At 40.3% G+C, this 10,655-nt stretch overlaps 1 protein-coding gene across 1 annotated transcript in view; it reads left to right on the top strand.

Annotated features, from left to right (window-relative positions):
- Positions 1-266: 266 nt before the first annotated feature.
- The window catches only part of AADAT (aminoadipate aminotransferase), a 53,568-nt gene continuing 43,179 nt past the window's right edge, over positions 267-10,655 (top strand). The window contains exons 1-3 of the mRNA XM_006902134.1: positions 267-333; positions 932-1,100; positions 2,747-2,879. Coding sequence (XP_006902196.1) covers positions 267-333; positions 932-1,100; positions 2,747-2,879 — 369 coding nt within the window. The remainder of the gene's footprint in view (positions 334-931; positions 1,101-2,746; positions 2,880-10,655) is intronic.

Genomic DNA, 10,655 nt, shown 5'->3' with positions numbered 1-10,655 from the left:
GGGTCAGCAGCGTGGGTGCCGCGGCGGATCCGTGCAGAGTTCTTGTCCTGCGCCCCAGCGAGGCCCTTGAGATCGCGCACAGTCTCAGGCCTCTCACAGACTTGGCTCCGCCCTGCTCTCTAAACCCAGACGCAGCCAGCCGGCGAGCAAGCAACTCGCAAGGGTTGACTTCAGAGCCTGGAGTTCAGAGGCCGACTAAGGTCAGATTGCTCGACTTTTCTAGTACTCAGAGGTTGAAGAAGGAACTGTGCTTAGATATCAGAGACATGAACTACACAAGATTCCTCACCGCTGCTAGCAGCGCCCGGGAACCATCAGTCATCCGAACTCTGAGTGAGTAGAGGAGTGGGTGGCCTTCTTTCTTTCGGGGTCTCGGGAATGATGCCTACAGTCAGTCACCGCTTGGTCCCCTCCACGCATCTCAGAGTGCACGGCAGGCCAGGCTTTCAGTGCAGGAATTGAAGAATTCAAGTTGGAGCGGGAGACGAGTCCACGTGTTTTCCTGCGGGAAGTGTAGTGGAGAAGGGGGTGTGTAGGCTGCTGTGGGACACTTCTTTCTAGGAGAGGGTAAAGTGGAGAAAGATTGTTCTTGGGAAGATGAATAGGGGGGGATTCAACAGAGTCCTTGTAAGTATACTAGAGGGGAGAGTATGGTCAATAGATGTAAAGGGGATGGATGGGATGTGGGTCAATTCGAGGAGGTCCTTTTGTTACTATTTTGTCCCTTTGCTTAGCGTCCTGGTCTCACAGCCTTTCTACTTGTCACCTCTGTGCCTTCATACTTCTACCAGCAAAATAGGCCGAGAAACAGATATTCCGAATGTGTATTTCAGACTGGCGTTCTTCTATCGCTCACGTTGTAAAAAGAGTCACTGATCATAATGCACAGTGAGCTGATTCTGTTTACGACTGTCTTCCGCATCACTTGCAGCTGAAATCATGGCCAGGGCACCAAAAACAGTCATCTCCTTGGCTGCTGGAGCACCAAATCCCAACACCTTCCCTTTTAAGACTGCTACTATCACCATCGAAAATGGAAAGCCCATCCAGTTTGAAGAAGAGAAGATGAAGAGAGCTCTTCAGTATTCTCAGAGTGCGGGGTAATTATCCATGGGTGACGTGATTGTGCTGGACCATTTTCATGAACTAAGACACACGGATAGAGCGGCTTGAGTCTTTTAACTGAGTTTTCATTAATTAGGAAGACTTGGGAAAGAAAGCTTTCAAAGGGTGAAAGAGCAACAGGAATACTGAATGTTCTTTAACTCTCCTCAGTCATCGCTTTTTAGAAAGGAAGTGTCATTTGAGCTGAACCTTAAAAAATGGAGAGAAAGTAAAGAGCAAGTTAGGAAGAAGGAGAAGGGTGACTCAGGAAGTAGCAGCAGCAATTTTAAGTCCAGAGGCAATTTTCTAGTAATTATTTACCTTGGCTAGTACTTTGCTGGCATCAGTTAAAATATCGTTCTTCTAAAAATACAGTAGATTTTTATGGAGTAGCTATTAAAGCCTTTGTTCTATGACTAAAAGAATATATTTTTAAAATGTTATAGGTTGGCAGTTCAAACCTCCTAGCAGCTTAGTGGCAAAAAGATAAGGCAGTATATTTCTGTCAAGATTTACAGCCGTGAAACTCCTTGGGGCAGTTTGAGTCTATCCTGTGGGGACATTATGAGTCAAAAATCACACTGAGTCAAAATCGACTCTGCAGCAGTAAATTGTATATATGTGTATGTGGAAAGGTGAAAGAGAGGTGAAGGGTCTGTGAAAGAGAGGAAGACTTTCAACCAGGTGAATTGACTCAGTCGCTGCAGCCGTGGGCTCAAGTATGTCAGAGATAATGAGGAAGGCATAGGATAGAGTTCAGATCTGTTGTTCATAGGGTCACCATTGGTCATACTTGGTGACATCTAACAATAGCATATAGAGAGAGAATGACACATCATACAAAATGTATCAGGCTGCTAACCAGAAGTTTGGTGGTGTGAAGCTACCAGTAGCTCCAAGAGAAAAAGATGGGTAGTGTCCTTCCATAAAGTTTTACAGCCTGTGAAACCCGATGGAGGGTCATTATGAGTCAGATTCCACTCAGCAGCAGTGTGTTAAATGTGTGTGTGCATCTGTACATGGATGCACATATTTATACACGTGTACAGAGGAATGATGTGCAAAATATATTTTTGTCTGAATAATACAAAGAGTATTTTGGACCTGAGTTTATTAGCTAGACCATGAAAATCTTTCTGTGAAGATCAAAGAATTGATTATACAGTGCATCAGCTTATTGCCGTTAACTAGGAACAGCTGACCCACCATTCACTGGTCTTGTTGAGACTGTAAATCACACAGAAGGAGACTACCTGTCTTTCTCCATCACCACTTGGTGAATTTGAAGTGCCACCGAGGTGCATTCTTGGTTAGCAGTGCAATACCCTGTGGAGTAGGTCACCAGAGTTCCCATGCAATGAATTGTTTTCATTTAAAACAAAGAGTTCAGGTTTTGGAATAAGATTGTAGATTCAAATCCTAGTTTATGCAGTCTCAGGGCTAAATTACTTTGTGTAAAATCTTTAATATCTGTGAGTCTTTTGCCTGATTTTGAAAAGAGAGGACTGTTAACACTGGCAAAAAGTATTTAAAGTTTAAATGGAATATATAAAGAGCCTAGTATAAAGCAACCATGTCTTGCTTGTTTGCTACAACTGTAATCTTTACTACAATAAATTTAAAAATACATTTTATGTTTTAGAATTCCAGAACTGTTGACATGGCTAAGACAATTACAGATACGCTTACATAATCCTCCAACTGTTCATTATTCGCCCAGTCAAGGACAAATGGATCTGTGTGTCACAACTGGCAGCCAAGATGGTCTTAGTAAGGTAAGAATAAGACTGAAAGGAAAAAATTCCTCCTAGGTAGAATAAAATTTAAAAAAAAATTATTGTAGATATAGTTCTCTCTCACTTGAACATAAGATGGGTCTATGCTGTCAGGAGATGACAGTCCTTTAAGAAGGAAAACTTACTTAGAAGGGTAGAGGGGGTTAGCGCAGGAGAGGAAGACCTTACATAAGATGGATTGATAATAGTGACTGTTACAAGGAAGTCAGGTTTGTCACACAGTAAGGTTTGCTCAGGATAGGGCAAGATTCATAGGATCACTATGACACTGACAGTGCCTCGTATGACTCATAGCAAGCCTTTGAACAGCCGAAGCTTGTGCTATCCTGTGCCATCCTTGTCTGGCACACCAGAGCCCATTGCTAAAGTCACTGTGTCAGTCCATCTCATTGGGGTCCTTCCATTCCTTCATTGCCCCTCCCTCTTTCCAAGCATGATATCCTTTACCAAGAGCTTTACCTGTTCAAAGTAAGAAAGCCAGAGCTTTGCCTCCAAGGAGCACTCTGGCTGCACTTTTCCCACTAGAGTTACAAATAATAAGCTTAAACACAAGACATCCAATGGGAGAGGTGTGTCCAGATTTTACTCAGAATTGAGTAGAAATTCTTTAGGCTAATCTGTCAGCATTTTCCCCTAGTTTTCCTCATCGTGAGTACACGGAATTTCAAAAATTATTATGTGTCATTGAGTGAAATTCAACTCATATTTACCTTAGATGACAGAGTAGAAAGCCTCGGGGCTTTCTAAGCTGTTATCTTTGTAAGAGTAGTACAGTTGTCAGGCCTTTGTCTTGAGGAAGCCAGTGGATGGGCTCAAGCCATCATCAGTCTTTCAGTTAGCAATGTGCTGCCACAACATTTTTTTTTATTTGCCCTTAATTTCGTTCAGCAGCCTAATCTTTTTTTAAATTATATTGATAGAGACAATGACCTAGAACTATGAGTCATTAAAGCAAGATTCCTACGAGAAAGTATCTCACATTGAAATCTTAGTAAAAATAAAAAGTGTATCACAATCCATTTCAGCTCAGTACAATGCCCCGTGTTACAGATAGAAGTGTTCCATAGGGTTTCCTTAACTGTAGTCCATTCAATAACAGTTTTGTTTAGGCTCCTTTGTTTGTCTTTCCAAAAGTTTTTATCCATTCTAACATCAGCTGAGTCTAAAAGTATCATATTCTACCCTAATAGGTGCTAAATCGTATCTTCCAAATCTGGTAAAGATGAGATTCTGAGTACATGATCCATCCTGCGGCACAATTCATCTCGATCTGTGAACCCTCAAAAATAAGTTCATAGCTTCTAAATGTAATGGTGGGAAAGGCTTAGGAGAGAAGCTCCTTCCAAATTTGAAAAAAAAAAAATGAAGGGAAGAGTATTTTCCAAGTAGGGCAAAATTCATTATTTTAAGATATTGGATATAATTCTCTATGGTGAAATGCTATACTCTAGGCCTGTCAACATTCCCCTGTGCGGGAGCCTCACTCTCTCAAGAAATCTCCATAGCTCAGGTCTTAGCCCTGTGCAGCAGACCCTTCGCAGCAGTTCCTTCCTCTGGAACCAGGGAGGTGCTAAGCCATTCCTAGGTCCCTACCCAGTGGGTTCATAGTGACAATAGTAACTCCACCAGCCTCTGAGCCATTACCCCTTGTCATGAAGGCTAGCACATGTTAACAGCTAGAGAGCTTATTGACCTGTGTCTCTGAGTATAAACCTAAAAATTATGATAGCTTTCCTTCTTTTTGTCCCATCCCTCTCACCTTCAATACTGGCTGGCTGTATTTTTTGTAAGATAGTTGATTGATCCCTAAGTTACATGCCTAATTTCTCTGACAAAAGTTTCATCCATCTTTGGTCTCTGCAGAGCATTCTCTCTTTTTTCATTATGAATAAGCTGCTATTTTTTTCAAATATTCAATCTCTGGTTCCTATTTACTTGAAAGTTCCTTCTTCCTTTTATCACTTTCTGCTCACATTTTACTATAAGGAGCAAAAAGAAGCCAGGTACCACCTTCCATTCTTTGCCTAAGCACCTCTTCAACTGAACATCCAGATTAATAACTTGCAAGTTCTATTTTCAATAAATTATATAACTCAGCCAAAGTCTCTTGCCACTTTATAACCAAAATTACTTTGAGCACCCGATTACAAGTTCATTGTTCCACTCTGAGTCCTCACCAAAAGAGCCTTTGATGTTTATATTTCTATCAACCATTTCTTCAAGGCAATCCAGACTTTTTCTATTACATACCTCAAAACTCCTGTAGCCTACACTGTTTACCCTATCCCAAAGACACTTAAACATTTTAATGTATTGGTTACAGTAGCACCTCAATTCTCTACTAATTTTCTAGGACTTCTGTAAAGCAGATGCTGAATGGCTTTAAAAACACCAATTATTTCTTTTAGACTATTCTCTCCCCCATTAGGGCATTATTTTTCTCGTAGGAGTATGCAATGAGGGTTGTAGAGTGGATTATATTTGGGGCTAGGGGGTGGGGTTTGGGGAGGTGCGGGGGGGGGGATTGTGTACCAATGAGGGAGTTTTTCTTTTGCTTTTCAAGGAGAGGAGCAAATGGGGGGGAGGGGTTTGTGCTTGTGCGGGGAGAAGGGTGCAACAACGAATGAATGGAATTCCAAAATCTCTGTAGATGTTCATTGAAATGAAAAATAAACAACCTAAATTTTAAATAAATAAAACAAAAAAAACACCAATTATTGACCCATAAATATTTATAGAGGCTGGAAAACTTTTAGACAGGACTAACGCTTCCTAAAGACTTAAATAAAAATCTTTTCTTGTCTCTTCTAGCTTCTAGTGGTCCCAGGCATTTTTGCCTTTGTCTTCACATAGCTTGCTTTTTTATCTGTGTGCTGTGTCTCTTAACTTCTTTTATAAGGACAGTAGTCGTAGTATGTTAAAGCTTCTCCATTATGATTGCTTGTAAAGAGGATAGGCAGTGTTGGGGTTGCTGACTCTGACCTCTGCTAATGCCACAAGTCGAGGACAGCCTCCATCCGTAACATCCACAGCAAGAAACCTTTTCTCATGAGATCAGACAAGCCTCCACCACTCCCACACCAATTTAATCAATTCTAACACCAAATATTTCCTCCAATACTCTTAATGCTCTGTTGTTTGGTCCATATTTTGTTGCAATGACCACTCAGAACTCACGGAAACATACTCATGGTTATGAGACTTGTTAGGGAAGTTATTAGGTTACAATCCAGATTAGAAACAAGACACAAATTTCAGTCAAAAGAGCTCATGCAATCCCACAGGTGCTTTGACAGTCTCTCAGCTTTAGGTGGGTGTATGCTTTTAGAAATGTCAGTTATGACTTTTCTCTCCCTTCCCTAACCCTAGTTCTCTAGCAAGCTTGGGCAAAGGGCCCTGGCTCTGGCTCTGTAGGGCATCAGTCCTAGGTCAGCTCTATCTCACATTGGTCCCTGGGTTCTCTGCTGCTGCTACTGCTGCTATTGCTGCTACAGTGTCTCTATCTCAGTCTGTCTCCATCTGGCGTAGGACTCCTTGACCCAAAAGATGACCACTGCATTGCTTCTTTTTTCATGTTGGTAGTGAGATTCCTATCTGCTGGCTCCAGCCCTGCTCAGTTTGAGTCTAGTTGCCTGGTTAAACTCACCAATCCCCTCATTAGTAGTATTAGCATCTTTCCATCTAGCCATGTGACTAAAGTCAAAGGCAAGAGGAAAGCCATTTAGAATAGGAAGCCTATTGCACCACATTCTTGTGAATTAATTATGTCTGCAAAACTACTATTTCCAAATAATATCACATTCACAGGTACCAGAATTTAAGACCAAAATATCTTTTGAGGGACTCAGCCAACCTGTAACACCATGTATTAGAAAACATTTTTTCATTGATTTCCATTGAATCATTCATGGTTTTTTATAACAATTATAATTGATGAATGCAATTTATTACAATGTCTTATTTCATATTCACTGTGCCTTGCTTTTCCCTTCACCTTATATCTCCATCCACTAACCTCTACTGCTCTTTTTATCCCTTTCCAGCATTTAAAAACTGCATGCATGCACCCTCACAGTACAGCACTCCGCATCACTGCCTTCTGATGTGCCCCCCAGGCGTAACTCACTGCAGAAAATAAAGTAACTCCGCAAATCATCCTGCGTTTGGAATAATTTTTTTATTGGCAGTTTAAATGTTGAAGACTATCTACCAGCAGCCGAGATTTTATTTTGCAATAGTTAATGTTTAGCCCTTCTTTCTAACAATCAATCATAAGAGCTGACATTTGCCAACTGCTTGCTGCATGGTACGCATTTCATTAGACACTTTAAATATCTTCATTTAGTCCTCATCACAAGCCCATGTAGTAGAGGCTCATTTTTACTCCAATTATGGCGTAAATAATATATTGTTGTTGTTGTGTGCTGTTGAGTCAGCTACAAACCATAGCAACCCTATGAACAACAAATCTGATCCCTGCCCTTTCATATCCAGTGCCATCCTCACCAACTCTTGATGTACTTTAGCTGTAAATAGGAGAATTAGTATATAAGTGCAGAGATAAACCTCTCATGTTATTAGTTGCCATCAAGTCACCTGTACCTCTACTTTGCCTGGTCCTGTACTACTTGCCGTAGAACACCACTGATATTTCAGATGCCGGCAGAGCCAGGCTACAGCAGAATAAGAGAGGCCTAGCTGTTTTCTGAAAGCCACCCAGTGAAAACTCAGTCACAGTGAAAACTCCTCGGAGCAAGAGGAATTATCTTGACCTTCTTGCCAGACAGGGTGAATATTTTGAAAGAAAGAGAATTTTTCCCCCCCCGTTAACAGTGATATTTCACCTCACACCATGTCCGCAAGTGATGTCAATTCTGAAAGTGGTGACAATAGAGTGTTGAGAGAACTCTAGCCTTTGTGTCTACAAATAGTTCAACTTCGAGCCAGGCTTCCTGTTTGGGAAGGAAACATGGAATTAATATAGTAAATTCGGAAGGTTATCACAGGCAAAGAAGTCTGAGCTCTCTGTCTAAGAGCTAGGATTATTATCCAATCTGAAATCATAGCCCAAAGCTTTCTGCTTCACAGATAAAAACATCAATAACAACAAAACTTAAAAGGATAATATATACAATAAAACAAAACCAGTCAAATAGACCATCAAAAACAAACATAATGAAAGCATAAATGAGCTTAGAATGAAGTTTCGAGATAATAGAAGGATAACCAGTTACAGATGAGCAATGAAAAAGGGATACTAACTTTAAACGTGATAGGCTATTATAGTCATCCCACGGTACCCACTATAGTTGGTTAATTGCCTTCTTAGAGAGTTCAAACTGGTATCTTAAATCCGAAAACTACATTCTTGGTGTCTTGTTCCTTTCATTATGTTCCTATACAACTAAGGTAATATTCCTTTAATTTTTCTATCCACTGGTAATAGAAACCTTGAGTTCCTGGGGAGCTGGCTTCAGCAGCCCCACAGACAACATCTATGATTAGTTCCCACAATAAAGAGACTGTGCCTGTGGGGTCCTCAGCTTCATCTACTTGTCTTCTTTTTACTTCTAATGAATGATTAGTCCTGGATATCCAAAACTTTGTACTTGGTTACAAATCATAGCAACCCTGCTGCTCAGAGTAAAACTCTCGTAGGGTTTCCAAGTCTATAAATCTTAATGAAAACAAACTCCCTCATCTTTTACCTAAGCAACAGCTGGTGGATTCTAACCAGCTGCCTTTTTAATCAGCAGCCAATTCTTTAGCCAGATCCTCACCAGGCTCCTAGATATTCTTTCTTCTCAGACTCCATGTCTTGATTGAAATATGACTTCGTTACCTAAATCAAGGGTAACTTTATTTTTCTTTCTTCATAGAAATATGAAAACTATATAACCTTCTTAGCTTTACTGATGTTTTAGTTGAATTTTCATTATAAAGTAGTATTTTATAGAAATAAAAGTAATTTTTTCTTTCTGTGTTTGATTAGGAAAACGGAAATAATTGGTTACTACTTTAGTTTTTCTTGAAGAGGAACATTTGTGATCTTATTTTGAAAGTTCATTTCAATGAAATTCTTCTCTTAAGGAAATATATTTTCTTTCCTCCACACAGATGCTTTTTTTCTTGTTTTTCTTTTGTACAGTTGACCAATAATCTTGTTTATCTACAGACATGCTTATTACAGGAACATTGGGAGAATCTGTGTCTAACATCTCTTTAAATTTGTTTTCCAGAATAAATGCTATTTTAGACTCCTATGTTACTGTCTACATCTATTACACAATACCCCTGGATGATAAACAGTCCACCCTTTTAGTTTTGATTATTTGACATTCATGTCTCCTGATAGACATGGACATCTTATGTAATTATGTTTGTATTTGTGTTGTTGATATTGAACATGCCACCCGGTTAATCTTTTTGATCCCAGGATAATCCTTATAAAGCCTGAATCAGGCCAAAAGTTAAGGAAGAAAAGGCAAAATGTCCTTCTAAGGTGAGACTAAGAAACAAAGGTCAGTGAAAATTGTCCTGCTGTTGGTCATGGGATATAAGTTGTTAAAATGATAGGAAAGGGAGGCTTGGACTAGAGCTTGTGGAACAGCAGAGGACAAAGGAAAGGCTATCTGGGATTATATGACTCAGAGTCCTTGTCGTAAGTTGACTCTGACTAATAGCCACACTGTGAACAATGGGTCTGAACCCTAACCTGTGTTACTCTGGTCATCTCTGACATGCTCAAGCTCACCTTAACAGTCACTCTGTTGAAGGTCTTTGCTGACTTTCCACCTTTCCAAGCATGAATGTCCTTTTCCAAAGACTAGCCTCACCTAATAGCATGCCCAAAGAATGTGAAACAGAGTTTCATCATCCTTATCTTCAAGGAGTACCCTGGCTGCACCTTCTCCAAGATATATTTGTCTTTTTGACAATCCATGAAATATGCAGCATTCTTTTGCGACACCACAACTCAAAAGGCATGGATTTTTCTTCCATTATCCTGTTGTTGTGTGTACCACAGAGTCAGAACCAACCCATTGCTGCCCCTCCTGTCTCTCCAGCAGGTTTTCAGAGACAATCAATCACAAGGGAGGAGACTGTCCATTCTTCTGCAAATAATGGGGGACTTGAACTGTGTGCCTTTGGAATTGCAGTGCAGCTTCTTGCCTCTGGGGCCCCAGAGCTCTGTCATCCTAGATCCCTTTTAATTTAGGCTGAAAAAAAAATTTCTTGTTATCTAGATCAATGATGTCACCACACATCAATTGAATGTCAAATCTCCTAGGATTTATCACTCACTTATCTTACTTCCTCTGTCCTTATACACTGGTGGTCTCCTCATGCTTCATAAGCATTCTCCTCCTCTGGCTCCCTCAGCCAGACAGCTTTGCATCCTCTGCAGTTTTAGCCTCCTTTCTCCAGCCCTTATTTAAGGGAGCTCCTTCAGGCTCTGTCCTTGACCTGCCTCTTTGTTCAGTGTCTGCAGTTTTTTCCACAGGTGCCTCCATTCACACTTATGTGTTTATCCATGTGCTAGTAACTTCCAAGCTCTTTTCATGTCTAAAATCGCCTACCTAACACTAACAAAGTTCACTTCAGACTAAGCACACTCATCATCTTCACCCTCAGATATAGATTCCTTTCTGACTCTGATTTTTTTTTCTATATTTTATTAATTTTCATAAACATTTACAGAGATTTTGGGTTTCCATTCATTCATTGTTGCACTATTCTCTCTACCCTCCTCCC

This window comes from Elephantulus edwardii, unplaced genomic scaffold (assembly GCF_000299155.1).
Source record: "Elephantulus edwardii isolate Elephantulus edwardi_28Jun2011 unplaced genomic scaffold, EleEdw1.0 scaffold00371, whole genome shotgun sequence".
NCBI lineage: Eukaryota > Metazoa > Chordata > Mammalia > Macroscelidea > Macroscelididae > Elephantulus > Elephantulus edwardii.
Note: the sequence above shows the minus strand (reverse complement) of the source record. Positions and strands in the feature narration are given on the sequence as shown.